General features: G+C 29.3%; 1 protein-coding gene across 2 annotated transcripts in view; it reads left to right on the top strand.

Annotated features, from left to right (window-relative positions):
- LOC136077022 (zinc metalloproteinase-disintegrin-like berythractivase) overlaps positions 1-3,272 on the top strand; it is a 95,991-nt gene extending 92,719 nt beyond the window's left edge. For both annotated transcript variants that reach the window (XM_065791317.1, XM_065791318.1), the window contains exons 23-26: positions 1,975-2,292; positions 2,367-2,576; positions 2,680-2,782; positions 3,093-3,272. In XM_065791317.1, coding sequence (XP_065647389.1) covers positions 1,975-2,292; positions 2,367-2,576; positions 2,680-2,782; positions 3,093-3,153 — 692 coding nt within the window. In that variant the 3' untranslated portion in view covers positions 3,154-3,272. The remainder of the gene's footprint in view (positions 1-1,974; positions 2,293-2,366; positions 2,577-2,679; positions 2,783-3,092) is intronic.
- Positions 3,273-16,870: the final 13,598 nt, after the last annotated feature.

The following is a 16,870-nucleotide window of genomic DNA, read 5'->3' as shown; positions in this document are numbered from 1 at the left end:
CTTCCGAATTTGGCGGTCTAACACATTCCAAAGATGTTCTATAGGGTTTAAGTCGGGACTTTGAGATGGCCATTCCATACAAGGTACCCTGTGAGTATTTAACCACTCTTTATTTAATTTTGACGAGTGCTTCAGGTCGTTATCTTGTTGGAATAACGACCCCGGAGCCATTTTTTCTGAAGCATATGGTAACATTATATTATTTAATATGTCTTTATACTTAAATCGGTCCATAATACCATCAATTTTCACTAATAGACCAGTGCCAGATGAAGAAAAACATCCCCACACCATAACACTGCCACCTCCATGCTTGACTGTAGGTATTTGGTATTTGGGATCAAATCTTTTACCTTTAGGGCGCCTCACATATTTTCTTCCATCACTTCCAAACAACTGAAATTTACTTTCATGACTCCACAACACATTTGCCCATTTTTCTTCTGACCATTTTAAATGTTCCCTTGCAAACAATAATCTACCCATCTTATTTTTCTTAGAAATTAACGGTTTTTTGACAGCCACTCTTCCAAATAAGCCCGCATCATTTAACCTTCTACGAACTGTCCTGTCAGATAATAAAACTCCATGCTGTTCCAAGAAATCTTCTTTTATATCCTTTGATGACTTTCTAGGATCTTTTGTAGAAGTATTTTTTATAACTTTATTCAATCTTTTTGTTGTTTTTCTTGGTCTTCCAGGTTTCATTTTCACTTCCACAGTTCCCCTTTCTTTGAATTTTTTAATAATTTTTGAAACTGTACCTTTTGGAACTTGAAAATTTCGAGAAATATCAATTGGTTTATTACTGTTTTTAAAACACTTAACTATTTTATTTTAAATATCACTAGAATAACATTTTCGCGGTGCCATACTGATTAATATAAAAGTAAACTATGATGAACTAATAAAGATGTCAATTCTAACACGTTTTAATTCTAAATGATAAGATTTGTTTATGTTTAGTGACAAGTTTGAACAAGTTTCCATACTTTTGTCCAATCGAAATTAAGAAATATTAGTATGTAATAAAATGTTTTAGAAAAGACAAGTTCAAACTTGTAGTATATATAAAGTAGACTATTGCAAGTACACTCGGGTTAAATAATTTTGGTTTTATTTAATACAAATTAAAAAAAAAATGTAATTTTAAAAAAGTTTCCATACTTTTGGCCACCACTGTATATATTGCAGTTTACCACATTTTAAGTTAGTTAAAGCAACAGCTTTTAGGTTTGTAGTTGGTAGTTGGGCTATTCACAATTTGTGTTGTTAGGTATAACGTAATTGTAGTAGCAGTTGGATTGACCATAATTTTTGTTAATTGGCCCAATACATCAGATATAATTTGTGCCATGATTTATTGTTTATTGGTTTATTGTTTACTTGCTATTGTTGATACATTAAAGTTATCAGAGAAGAATTATGTTACCAATAGAAGAGTGGGGCGAAGTATTGCTAACAAACTTTGAGTATACACAATACCAATGAAGGCTCGATAAGCAGCTGAACATACACTAATGTCATGCCAACCATAATACTTTATTAGGCCAATATAGCATCAATAACTTTTCACTAAAGGTGTTCCAACAACAGGCAACCCCAGTAAAATATATATATAGCACTTAGTTGCCAGCTGTAGCACTTATATTAAACGTTGTTGGCTAACATACGGCCGATAATTTTGAGCATATATGACCCTATCGTAGGCACAATGGGTCACAGACGCCTACAAGATGTCAATATATGGCCAACCAAAACGTTTTTTTAAATCAACTGAGTGTTTTCTTTTGATCACGTATCTATAAGTTTAAAAGAACCATTAGCTTTAAATTCTGGGTTAGTTTACATTAAAAAAATTTAAATGAACAGAATTTATTTGTACTATTTTGTCTTATATACACAGTAGTAAGTTCAGTTTTAAAAAAAACTTTTTAAATCTGTTTTTTTATTTATTTTATAATAATTTTTTAGTTGCAGAATCTTGCCTGGCAGTTAAAGGTCTTTTAGAAAAACAAGGACAGCCAGTGTATGATGGCATTTACAAAATTAAACCAAATCCTGTACGAACATTGAAAGTTTATTGTGATATGACACGTGATGGTGGCGGCTGGACACTTATAGTATCTTCACATTCGAATACCTGGAATAGTGAAAATGTGTGGAGAAGAAATTCTGAAAAACCAGATCTTTTTAACGATTACTCAATATTTAAGTATGCCAATGAATTAAAGAATGGCTACAAAATCAAAGCAGATAAATTTATGTATAGGTTAGAAGCTAACGAACTAGGTAATGAAACTTTAATGTTTAAGTTAGCAATATTTACACTTTTTTCAATAACTCTAAATTATGTTTTACTAAAGGTCGATGGGGAGGAGTATTTTCTGCACCTATGAAGTATGACCTATCTTCTACTAATGCTAAACAAGCTAATGTGAATATTGTTAAAAAGTTTGATGAATGGAAGTTTGGCTATGATAGTATTGATCAACGGCTTCCATATATTTCTGGTTCTCTTATAACTACAGCTGAATATATTTCATCAAAGGGTGAAACATGGGGTTCACTTACTAGTAAGTCAATATATATATTCCTTTTTATTGATTTTATTACTTCAACAGTATGATATTATTTTCATCGTTTTTATTTAACAAAATATTTCATTCTTCTATCAAGATGATAAAGATAGTATTTATTTATCAACCTGGATATATGCTTATACTGGTATTGATGATAAATGGAATGGAAACACTAAAATGGATTACCCGCAACACGTTTGGTATGTTCTTACAAATTGTTATATATATATATATATATATATATATATATATATATATATATATATATATATATATATATATATAGAGAGAGAGAGAGAGAGAGAGAGAGAGAGAAAGAGGGGAGAGAGAGAGGGAGTGAGTGAGTGAGAGAGAGAGAGAGAGAGAGAGAGAGAGAGAGAGAGAGAGAGAGAGAGAGAGATTAATCTTTTGCCTCAAAAAACTTGCAATAGATTTTTAAAACTATTTACGCAAATTGTTTTTCGATTTTACACCAATCAATTTATATCAAATCAAATATTATTTTTATAGGTATTGGATACGAGAAGGCGCCGATTTGCCTCAGAAACGTGAAGTTTTGCACAATGCATAGAATATTAGGACAATCCACATATTTAACTCAAATTTTTATTTTTCGTGCGTTTTTTTATTGTTAAACAAAAGATCATTGCCAATTCAAAAAAAAAAAAATAATAAAGAACTATACTTAAATGATTTTTATTCTATATAAAAGTTGTGAGCTTTTTTTATAAAATAGTGGAATTTTTTTTTTTTTAATCGTTGATTTTTTTACCACTTGTTGGTGTTTTTACCACTTGTCGGTGTTTTTAATTATATTACTTATTAGCAAATCTTTTAGAATTTTGAAATTTTGTTGGAAATACTTTCAACTATTATTTTGAAAGATTACATTGCCCAATCTTCTTAATCCTTATTTCGTTAATTTATTTATTATTTTTTTAACGTATCTTGTTTTTGATCTGAAAATGAAAATTTCATTTTTGAAAATTTCATTTTTGAAAATTTCATTTGGATTCACAAAAAGTGAATGCAAATGAAATTTGCATTATGACTGCTAAATTTTAAAATTTCTAGTTAATGTTAGTTCTTATCCACCAGTGAAACTTAGTAATTACGTATTTACATGTTGACAGCTTTTTATGCAGCGACATGTAGTGATATATGCATTTATACATGTACTTTTTATGTAGCAACATATAGCGACAAAGTTTTTATAAGACCACTAGATTTTAAGTTAGAAGATATATATGTATAGATATGTATGTATATACATACATACATACATACATACATACATACATACATACATACATACATACATAAATACATACATACATACATACATACATACATACACACATATACATATATGCACATGCACATATATGTATATATATACCTACATGTGTATGCATATATATAAATACCTACGTAAGTGCTGTAAATCTATATAATTACTTTTTTATAATATAATTAACTATAATGTATGTAATTAAAGACTTCAGACCTTTCCAGACAAATAAAGTATGTACTAATAGATAATTTCCAAATATAATATTTTTGTAGATAGATTTAAAAATAATTCTCTGTTTGTTCATTATTTAAAAGTAATAGTTTTAGCTTTTGTTTAAACTGTTCAAGAGTTGTAAGTGTTTTAATATCATTAATAATTATTTATTATCTTATTTCATAAATTAGGCCCACTAATAGTTATTGAGAACTTAGTGGACTCATATATAGTTTTGGGTTGAACAAAGTTGTTACATGAATATTTAGTCATGAATTTGTGCTGAATTTTATTAAATAATGGTTTGAAGATATTTGTTATTGTATTATTATTAATTTCATATATAAAAATTATCAGATGATATATATTTACTTGGTACAAATTTAATATTTCTAGATTGTTGAACAATGGTCTAGAATGTGAGAGGCTGTGGGCATTTAATAATGATCTAATTGCATGCTTTTGTTTGCTAAATAGCTTTTTTGTCTCTGTTTTATTGGTGCTGCACCAAATAATGTTTGCATAATTAAGATAGGAATGAATAAATGAGTAATATATGTATTTCAAACATGGTTGATCTAAGTATGGTTTTGCTTTATAGAGTAATCCGATATTTTTAGAAACTTTATTTTCAATCGTATTTATGCGGTCTTTCCGATTTATGTTTTCATCTTGAATTATACCTAGAAATTTCATTGAACATTCTCTTTTGACGATGCATTCTCCAAAAATAAGTTTTGGAAGTGCAGTAGGGATTTTATCTTTTTTAGGGAGGCGATGAAAAATAGTATACTTAGTTTTAGTTAAATTAATTGAAAATTTATTCATATTTAACCATTCGGTTAGTTTTAGAAGTTCATTGTTGACCGTTTTAAATAATGTTGTTATATCACTATGAGAATAAAATAAATTTGTGTCATCAGCAAATAAGAATCTAGAATATTAGAAGCTTTGCTTAAATCATTCATATAGATTAAATATAAAAGTGGTCCTAATATAGATCCTTGAGGAACGTTGCAAGTAATTGTCATATTGTTAGTTTTTTCATTGCAGAATGAAATATATTGTTTTCTAATAGATAAGTGGCTTTTAAACGAACCTTTTAAACCTATAGCTTTTAAAGCTATGTTTATATTTTAGATTTTGTAGTTTTCTAATTTTTTAATTAAAATACTATGATCAACAGAGTCGAATGCCTTACTAAGAGCTATGAAAACACACCTAAAGTGAACTTGTTTTTGTCAAAACCTTGAAAAATAATCTGAATGAGATGAAGAATTGCATGGTCAGTAGAGTGCCCTGTTTTGAAACCAAATTGTTTTTTATAAAGAATATTATTTTTTCTAAAAATGAGTATAATTGGTTATACATAATGCGTTCTATTATTTTCGAAAAGCAAGGAAGAATGGAAATAGGTCTATAGAAAGAAATATAAGTATCATCTCCAGATTTAAAAACTGGTATTACCCTTGTAATTTTAAGTTTTTTTTGGAAAGACTCCTTGTTTAAAAGAAAGATTAAATATATGCAAAAGAACTTTTTTAATATAGAAAATACATTTAATTACAACATTACTACTAACATTATCAAGTCCTTAGGCTTTGTTTAATTTTAATGAATGCACAGCATCTAATAACTCTTTTTCAGTTAACTCACCATTTTCCATTACTGATTTGCTAAGAGCCAAGTATTTCTCCATGTTAAACTCACTGTGTTTTAATTTTGATGTTAAATTTAAACCTGCATTGACAAACACCTCATTAAATGTTTTAGGAATATCTTCTGTAATATCTAAAAATATGAACACTTCATTACAAAGTTCACAGATAATTGATTCAACTACAAATAACAGCACTATATTACGGGATTATTCATTTTTATACACACGTCTATTCAATTTTATATGCATATTTATTCATTCTTATATGCATATTTATTCATTCTTATATGCGCGTTTATTCATTCTTATATGCACGTTTATATGCGAGTCAACTATCCATAAAATCTCTAATATAATTTTATATAAACAATAAATAGGCTTTTATGTTTTTATATAGATATATTTAAAATATAAGTTAGCATTTTTAAGTTTCCTTATTACCCCATCGGTATTTCGAAGTCTTTCTCCTTTTTTGTAAGTATGTTGTAAAGAAGAAGGAAGTTCTTTTATTGGATTAAGCTGTGGCGTGTATCCGGGCAGATAGTTAATAGCTATGCCATGCATAGGCATAGAGTTTCATCTTTCCCGGATGGGGCATAAACTATTTTGTAGGAGTTGAAAATCTATAATAAGAAATAAAAAGTTTTTTCAATAGGCATAAAAATGTAATTTATTTTCTTAAGTAAAATGTGTTCATGCGTATGGAGGCACGCATTATAAACTCATCGATCAAATGATCAAGATCAAGAGTGTAGGCAATATCGCGATGGCAATTTAAAATAGCGAGATGATTCAATTGCTCCTGATTGTAGAACGCAAATAAGTCTTTAGCCTACGTAGACAAGAAAAAAAGAGCGCTCACACGTACATGAGGTGACAGACATACATAGTAAAATCTTTACCAGCTTCGCAAATTCGGGAATCAGTGGAATTAATTGAGAAAGGACACCATCATGATCTACAAGCTCATTCAAAACTGATTCAAAATCAATTAGTTGAATATTCTTGAACTTTGCATGATCCACAAATATATCGCGATGGAGTTGTAGCCTTTTATGATCTTGAAAGTCATCTATGTAAAAAGCCTCAACGAATCCAACTTCCAAGCACTGACTAATGAGAAATTTTTCTACATTTGCTAAATGTTAAGTGGTCTCAGTTGGTTTGAAACGGGTCGCAAGTCATGTTATAACACAATCCAGAGATACATTGAAAAGCTGGCGGTTGTGGTCCTCTGGAGTTGTAGTAAAGTATGGAACTCCACTTCCAGTAAATTTTGATGTAATTTTACGTTTACGTGACATCTCTGGTTTGTCAAGTAAACTACATTCTGCTGCTACAACGGCTGCATCCCATAAGACATTGAAACGAGTATCACTCCGGGCTTCTTTTAATACCTCCCTAAGCGTGTTGATGGTATTTCTTGCTTTGCAAAAATTAAGCTGCATGGCTGAAATGATTTTCAATAAACGTTTAACATTATAATTTGCTTAAAATAATATATTAAAAAAAACACTATGAAATAAAACAATATTTACCTTGGAGTGCTGTATTAGCATCCACGATTACCGTGAAGATCATGCGCAAAATTTCCAATTTGAAAAATGTGTCAAACTTACAAAAAGATTCCAGATAACCCGCTGCTTCTGACTTGTTTTTGGCTGAAATATCAGAATGATTTTCAAAATCCTCTAACCAGTTGATAATGGTGGAGTAGTTACTCATAATAGATATAATGGACGGTTTTCTCAGGATCCATCGAGTGGGGCAAAATGGCCGCAGTGATGTTCGGCTTTCTACATCCTCTATATTTCGAAATTTATTGAAACATGCCAATTGTTTTGGAGATCCACGGGCAAATGCGATGAATGATTGGACTAAATTCATAAAATTCCTGATCTCTGTTTGATTTTCAACAGAAACACGGCACTTTTTGTGCCGTGTTTCCATCATTTGTTGTACCTGAACCGCTGCTTTTTGGTACATCTTTAATTAAACTTAAGTGATCTTTCATCTTTTATTGATCAATAATATTTTTTTTTAATAACAATTTTTTTATCATCTTCTCCCCTAACTTGCCACTATCCTAATTCAATTCTATTACTTAAGTGAAGGCAGCATTCAAAGCACCTAATCCATGCATGTAATGTGTTCAATCCAAGCTCAGTGGAAGCTGCATTATAGATTTTTGAAAAAGCAACATTTAGATTGCTCATATTTGATGGTTTCAGTCCACAAATACTACAGACTTGAAAAGAATTACTTTGGGGTGAAACTATAGTAGTCACTTTTCCATCAATCATTGGGCATTCTAACTTATGTTTAATAACAAAAGAATTAAAAAATGTTTCAAACAACTGTTCTCGAAGAAAATATATTCTTGTGTAATAACCTCAGCACTTTCTTTTACATATTGAAATTGTACTGGACGGCAGTAAAATGTAGAGGATGGTTTTTCATTAGTCCGTAGAGATTCGTCAGATTCTTCAATATAAAGTTTAATTGGAACTATGCAGGATAGAAATAAAGAGTTTTTCGCAACATAAATGATACTTATCTCGTCTTCTATACTTTGTTTGTATAATGATTGGCCGGTTGAACCATCAAATCTTACTTAATGTATAAAGACAAGAATAGGTTTCTCAGAAGCCTTTACAGATTCAATGTGTATTTTCAATAACCTGTATGCAGTATGGTCAATAAATCTGTAAATCAAACGAGGCTGAATAATCAGTAGTTTGTATTCAACAACAAGGTATGCATAAAATTTTTTTCCCCCTAACTTCATGATAAGTTGGATACAATTTGTTTCCTTTAAAAACTGCTCCAATACGAATCGTTAGGTAATTGGCTTTACTAAGCCAGCCGCCCAAAATTAAAGCTAATGCTTCCTCTCCAGTATACATAGTTGTTGAATTAACTGCACCATCTTTCTCTGATTTTAATATTTGCTTCACAACCTAAAGTGTAAAAATGTAAATTTGAAAAGTGAGATGAATACAATCCTATAAGAAGGTTTATCACTCGCAATATTATGAAGATTTTTTTTTTGAATAAGCAAGTTTTCCTCTTTTAGTTTCAAAATAAGTGAGTAAAATAATTCCTCTCTTTCGACAACAATGTTTGTTTTTTCAGAAGCTTGGGTGAATGGTATGGAATTTGCATTTCGTGGTCTTCCGTAGACAACTAATTTTAATTAAAATATCAGATGATTGTACTTAGTATAAACACTTGCTAAAACACATTTAAATAGTAAAAAACATCATAAGTCCATAACTTTACGCTGTTAAAAAATTCGCCGTAGATTTAACGGAAAATGTCCGGCAGCAAAGTGACAGCACTTTCTCCGAAAAAAGTAACTATTTCCGTAGTTTCTAATTTCCGTAAAAATCAACGGAAAAAGTCACTTAAAAAAGATGCAGGACTTTCTCCGTAAAATTTACGGTTTCCGTTTTTCATTTTTTCCGTTCAAATTAACAGAAAAACTCTGTTAATTCAGCAAATAAACATTTACTTAACTCATCTTACAAAGTTAAGGCAAAAATCAAAAAAAAAAAGATAGAATTTGTTATAAAAATGTAACTTGACTATTAAGAAACTACTCGTGAAATCATTAAAAATTATACACATCAAACACAGCATTAAACATCAAACACATCAAAAAAACTGAGTAGTTCTGAGTACTTAAGCCTTACACAAAACATTTAAAGAAAATCTGTTTTAATCATATAGACCATATGCAAAACGCGCTAAGTCATAAAAGTATACTTTAATTCCATTTCCACATAATAAATTTTATGAGTTAATTCCATTCCATAATCTATAGATTGAAATCTATTTTCAATTTAAATATTAGACCACTTAAAAGTTTTTTTTGCCTATAAATAAAAAATATATATCAGTTTCTGTTGATACACAATTATGTGTAGCTCAGTTTTTACTCATTTTCTTAAACTTAATTTACTTAGACCTAGCGCATTTTCCAGGTGAACTCCTCATGTGATGATGAAATAATTATTATAGTAATAGTAGTCATAATAAATAAAAACAAATTATAATAAATTATAGCAGTTATTATATATATTATATTTTATATATTGTATAATATTTATAATATCAAATAATATTTTATTATGACAAATTATACTATATTAAATATCTATTATATATATTATATTATAACAGTCATAATAAATATAAACAAAATGTTTTTTGATATATTGACGCTCTGTCCATTCAAACAGTTCTAGTTCACTTACAAAACTCTGAACTTTTGGATTTGGTCCGAAATAAATAATAATTTAACAATTATCATCAAAATTTCTATTCTAGAGATAACTTTGTCGAACCACAATTTTAAATAATTTGAATATAGATCAGATAACGAAAATAATATTTAAGAGCCTTTTAAAAAGACTGCACTACAAAAAAGTAAATATAAATATACATCTAACATACTATTTTAATTAATATACACCTTCTTTCCATGCATTTTTCCTCCATGTGGTTTATGCTCCTCCGGCTAATTGCCATATAGAGGCCACATACCAAGGCCCACAAAGACGAGTTCCCCTCACTAAAGAGCATCCTAACCCCCATCGCAGACCAAGAGTAAGTGATTTTTAGAAGAATGAAGGATGTTCAAGAGAAAGTTAGAAGAAGTCGAGATAGAAAGTTGGCATAAAAACAGCAGACAGTATTGCACTAGGTGTTAGAATGTGCAACCTATGTTTAATATCACGTTTACTTGATATTATAAAAAACAAATAAATACACTGTCAATTGCAAATTCAAAATAATGTCTAATTTACAATGCTTTGAGATCCTTTTCTTATGAATTTAACTTTTTAAAGTTCATATTGTTTAGTGTTTCTTTTATATACTATACAAATGAAAAACTAAATAATATGAACTTCAAAAAATTCAATATATAAGAAAAGGTTTTTATACCATAAATCCTATATAATAATATTTCATAGGGTTAATATTAAATAGATATTATTAATATAGGAAACTAATTTTCAGAAGCACCTATCTTTAATAAAGATCTATAGCTATTAATAACAGCATCTTTAATCTATATTAAAAAGAATTTTTTGTATTCACAAAAAATTCTCTTTAATTAAGATTAGTTATTTGCACTTCTTTAAAAACATATAACACTTTAGTTCCAGTAAAACCAATATAAATATATTAAAATCTCTAACTTGAAATTATATACGTGTATAATTTCTCCTCGTGAAAAAGAAAAATGGTGCTCTATAAATTAACTAGCCGTATATATTAGTTTACTAAAGTATACTAAAATATACGGTTAAGTCCGTAATTTAAAGTTACTGAAAAAGTTCTCCTTATCATAAATACGGACAAAATCATATAAAATGATGTGAATATTTCAAAAGTCTTAAAAGTATAGTTAATAGACCGTAGTTTATTAAAAACAGATTTTCTCCGTAACATAACAATGAAAGCAATTTAGAATCAGTAACATAACAATGGAAAAAGTCTAATAAAAACGACGGAGTTTTTTTACAGTGTAATTTTTATGAAGTATCATACCTAAATTGTGAGAAGAAATAGGAAAAGTCAAGCTCGAGTTTTGGCCCTTGTCTAGTTTACCTGTTTCAAAACAATGGATGGCTTGTTTGTAGTTCTTTTTAAAACCAGATTTTGTAAGGCAACTCGAATCTAGTTTTGTTTCTTGTTTGCTTTATTTTATTTATTGTTAAACTGTTTAGAAAATAATTTGAAGTCTATATTGGAAATCCCTGTAACTTTATAAACATCAGGGTCGCTAAATAAGTAGTTTTCCAAAGCATGAAACAATTATCGACTAATTTCTTTATTTTTCATAATGACTGGTAGAAGAAAATTTCAATTTAAAAATATTATTATACTTTTTTAAAGTTTTTAAATAGTATTTGTGTTTTAGATAATTAAAAACACAATAAACTGAAATAAGTTTAAGTATATAAATAAATAAAAACTACATAATAAAGTAGAGTAGCGTTGAATTTTTTTGTCTCTTTTAGTTTCCGTAGTTGTGATTAATTATTTTGAGTTCATATTTAACAACAATTGAGCAATTGAAAATGACAAAGGTGTCATAAGTTAAAAACCTGCTTACCTTTAACTTGCGCAACTTTGCGCAAAGTATTTTTAATGAGAATTCTTCTACAATATAAAGACACAGTAAAAAAGTTATTCCCATGGTGGGGAAACGTAGGAAAAAAATATCTTGAGCCTTTTATGGAAACTTTGTATTATATTTTGTAATACATTAACTGTCATATTTAAAAGAAAGTCAAGAAAAAAGTCCAATTTTGCTCATTTCGGTCTCGTTTTTTTAGTTTTCTTATTGCTAATATGAAAATCAGAGAGAAAAGTTGTATTTCTGAAAAATGTTATTTTCAATCCACCCTACTATACATACTGCCGATAATTTATTATATATTGACGCTATTTAGCTGCAATCTTTTTATTAACAAGAAGGTCTTACGTAATGACTAAAAGTCATCAAGCGAGAACCTGTTGCAAAAAAAAAATTGTGTAGCAAAGACAGAAATTCTGTTAAATATCCACTCTCTGCTTAAAAAACTTATTTTGATGAAGTGGATAGCAATCAATAAATGAAAAAGTTTTACAACTATAAAGACTAAATTAAATAACACCGCCTGTTGGTTTCATTATTTAGTCTATTATGAAAAGTGTTGAAATGTGTTTATTCCTGTTCTACGAGTTATTTATCATTATCTGAAGAAGTCAAACGATTTAAAAAAGTCTTAAAAAATTTATAGATTTCCCAGAGACAAAGAGAAGAAGACACGTTGGATAGAATGTTTACCCAATGCGAGTTTTAAAACGTCTAGTAACACTTTATTATATGATCTGATTGACATCAAAACTTCAAAAAGGTTAAACTAAATAACATTTTGCAAAATTTTCCTTTCAGATAGATTTTTAGTTTATTATAAAATTTCTAGGAACTTTCTACTATTTTTTTTTAATTTGGAAATTTCTACTAGGAGCAATAATTCTCTGTGACAAGGTGTATGCTACAAAAATGTTATTGTATCAGGAAGTTGCTGTTTTTGGAAAACCAATTATATAAATTATTTTTCGAAATTTTTTTTAGATGTTATGATGACTTGTAATACAATTTATATGTTTGATGGTCCTAAATTTCTTTTGAAAATGTTGTAAACAAAAAAATTCCTAATTTTAATGTGATCAAATTCATTTAACTTTAGAATCAGTAAGAGATTCAAATAGCAAAGCAAAGGCAATTATATTTAATAAAAATCTAACTCTAACATTTAATGAAAAATCTTGGTTAACTATTGATGGAACTCTTTTGTTGTTTGACTTTTATTATAATAGCGTTCCTCTACTTAAAAAGGCGCCACTGTAAACAGGGCCTTCGAGAGCGTAATTGGCGCCCGGGTCAAAAATGAATAGCTGCGCCCTTAATTCAAACCAATGAAAAAAATTAAAATTTAAAAAGTTTTGTGAACGCAGCAGATATTTGTTTCTGATACAACACATTGTATTTTTGCGTTACTATTAATTCTCTGGATTGAGAAACGGTTCATTAATCAAAACTGACATGAACCAAAACATTAGTTTTAAAACCATTAAAAAATTAAACAACAAAATGTTCAAGAAAAGTAAATAAGCCGCCATTATAAACTTTCTGATCCTTTATGGAAGCTCAAGTATTGATGACTTTATCATAACTCACCTTTTTAGCCAAAATCTTCTTTAATTAAAATAATCAAATATCAGTAACGCGATCCTGCCGCATTATCAAACGGACAGAGTTTTTTACAATTTTCAGTTTATTAAACAATCGTTTACCTTCAGCAACTGACTTATGAATAGTGTATTCAAGTTTTTTCTAAAAGATTAGATTGAGTAGCTGCATTGGATTTCCTTCCTTGAAAATTGTTTTGCATGCATTGTTAAAACGGCGAACTTCTTCAATGAGAATCTTTATTTTCCCATCTCTCAGATAAAACTGCGCAAGTTCTCATACTTTATTTTAAACAGAACAATTATCATTATTCAAACAGATGAATGAAAACATATTGCTAACCATCCTTCTCGTCACAAATCTTGAATCAATTTGCTGGATCAGACTATCTAAATCAACATTAAAAACGTTCATTTTAACTTCTTTTGTTTGGCTGAAGTGGAAATGGGCTGTGTTTGATGCCTCATCATAAAAGTGCTTTGCTTACGCTTTCCTTTAGTGACAAGTCCAGCTAAGAATTCCAGCGGTTCAGCTACAGCCTTGTTGAAAATTTGCAACCGAGATCCTTTAATCCGTTTAAGATTTTCTAGCAGCTGTCTAATCAAACGTAGCTCATCATCAATGGTATTGGCTGCAGGTAGTAGAAGATAACTAACGTTGTTAACAGTAGTAAAAGTTTTGTACCGAATCTTAACTAACAATACAAATTCAAATGATGATAATCAATTTATAAGTCTCTTGTTTGGCTGAGCTACTCGCAGGTAAAATCTAGATTTTTCACGACATGTTTAAGATCTGCCAACATTTCTCTTAGATAAAATTCACATTAGGGATAAGCTTAGCCATATCAACTTTTTACTTCATCTCAAAAGTTTCAACACGCAAGTATCGTTCCTTGATTTTCCAACAATTAATTTTTCTATCATGTAGGAGAAAACGAATAGCAAAGATTATCTGTTTAGCATGAGATATATTGGGGGTACCTGCGACTATGATTGCGAATTAACTACCATTCTGGATTTCTTCAACTGCAACACTTCGGATGACACCGCCATATTATTTGATGATTTTATTTTTAGACAACAAAGAGAAGTAATGGGCACTCATTCTGGAGCCCTCTTGTTGATGGTGCTTTACATTTTCCATGTGGGATGCAACAAAAGGGTTGTGGCAACCAATTAGCTACATAACAGGAAGAAAGTTTCGATTTTCTTCACTATTCACGTGTGTTTTGTATACAACAATTTTAATGAAGTTATAACAATAATTATATAAATAATTAAAGTTGATATTGAGAAAACTTTATAATGATTTACCTAGATAATCTAAATTCCTAGAAGCCAGGAAAGCAGTCACATCCAAAATTCAACAAAGAATTACCCGCCATTTAGCTGACTTAGAATTTATTAACTTCTGGAACTATAAATATATACCAGTGGAGCTGGTAAGACGAATGTATGACTCTTTCCAACCTATGTAGAACTTTTAGTGGAACGGGCTGGATTGATGCTGCTTCCCACGATTTATGAGTTTTCTTCACTGATCTCTAGCTCTTCTGTTCTAAAAAAGAAAGGGCCCTTACCTACTTTTGAAAACTGCTTTCGTGCTGGGTTTTTTTTTAAAATAATTACATCAATCTTCTTTACTCAAAACAACTGGCAACAAAAAGGGGTTAGCAGTAATTATTACCAAGTCAGGTTGAACATCACAACCTCCACTGTTAGATCTAAAGTTTCTTGATCTGACTCTGATAATTCAATTTGAAATTCATTTAGCTCAGCATCATGAAAACTGTTTGAGCCCACTACTAACCCACAGTCCTTTAAATCTCACATATTGAGTGCAGTAAATTAAACATATTGAGTGCAGCAAAGATACAAAAACTCAAATGTTTGATAACTGGCTGGGTGCTGGTAGAGGCAAAGTCGCTTATTTGTCTGAAAAATGCAACGCTGTGATTTTCTCTTTTGCTTCAACAGTCAAATACTATCTAAAAGAGTAGAGCTTTTATCGTAAAATCGACAACAAATGTCTCGTTTGTCTGTTTTTTTGTTAACCTATGTGAAGCAAACCCACGGCACGCACTATCTAACAAAGTTTTCAGTTCTATTAGTGTTGACTGCTTCAAAGTGATATTTGATCAGTTACCATTATAATTACCACAGCGCGTAATCTTCCATGCTATCGACCATGAGCTAGAATTGCTAACTGTTCAAAAGCTTATGGAATACGCCCGGCTCCGTCTAATTCTACTACAATAAATCGTTTATTTTATATTTAGGCAAAAAAAAAATAAAAATTAAAATCCATAGCTAGCAAAAACTTTAAAACTTTATTTTAACAATTAAAAGTCTTTTTTTGCTATATTAATTTTTTTTTTGCTATAAATATATTCGGCCGATTGAAAAAATTGAAAATGCATCGTGTTTGAGGGTGGGTTTAAACCCTCGCAAAAGAATACCGATGGCAGCGCACTAAAGCACTGAGCTATCAAAAAATAAACCATTTCATAAATCTCTTATAAGTTCAACGTTGCGGAAAAGGTGCATATGTAAATTTTTTTTTGCTCTTAAAGCAATTTTAAATGAATTGTTTTTCTACCGTTAACTAAAACATTGACTAAAAATATTGAATTAAATGAGGAATAACTACAGAAATGACCGGTGTGGAATAGGTAAGTAATATAATGGTCAATTTGGTGAAGCGTATTTATCTAGTCCGGATAGCTAGAATATATATATATATATATAACAACATTAGACAATATTGTTTCGTCCTTTAGGACTCTTCAGTAATGTATTAATTTTTATGAGACCGAATCGTAGCCATCAAACTAGAAAACTAATTTAAAGCAATTTAAAAGATTTGTTGTGTCATGCCAAAGTGCTCAAACTACAGAGTAGTGGACCCGCAAATATACATATATATATATATATACATATATATAAATATATATATATATATATATATATATATATATATATATATATATATATATATATATGTATATATATATATATATATATATATATATATATATATATATATATATATATATACATATAAATATATAAATTATGTTTGTGTATTCTAGACAGTAAACAGAGTGCTCAATGTTCTTTAAGAACAGAGCAATAATAAATTAATAAAAACACTTAGCTAATTTTTTCTTTCTTCTACACAGTGTTTCTCCATCAGTAGAACCTACTGATGGAGAAGGTTCATCAAGAAGGATTCTTCCTGATGAACCTACTGATGGAGAAACACTGTGTAGAAGAAAGAAAAAATTAGATAAGTGTTTTTACTAATTTATATATATATATATATATATATATATATATATATATATATATATATATATATATATA

This window comes from Hydra vulgaris, chromosome 02, assembly GCF_038396675.1.
Source record: "Hydra vulgaris chromosome 02, alternate assembly HydraT2T_AEP".
Taxonomy (NCBI): Eukaryota; Metazoa; Cnidaria; class Hydrozoa; order Anthoathecata; family Hydridae; genus Hydra; species Hydra vulgaris.
Note: the sequence above shows the minus strand (reverse complement) of the source record. Positions and strands in the feature narration are given on the sequence as shown.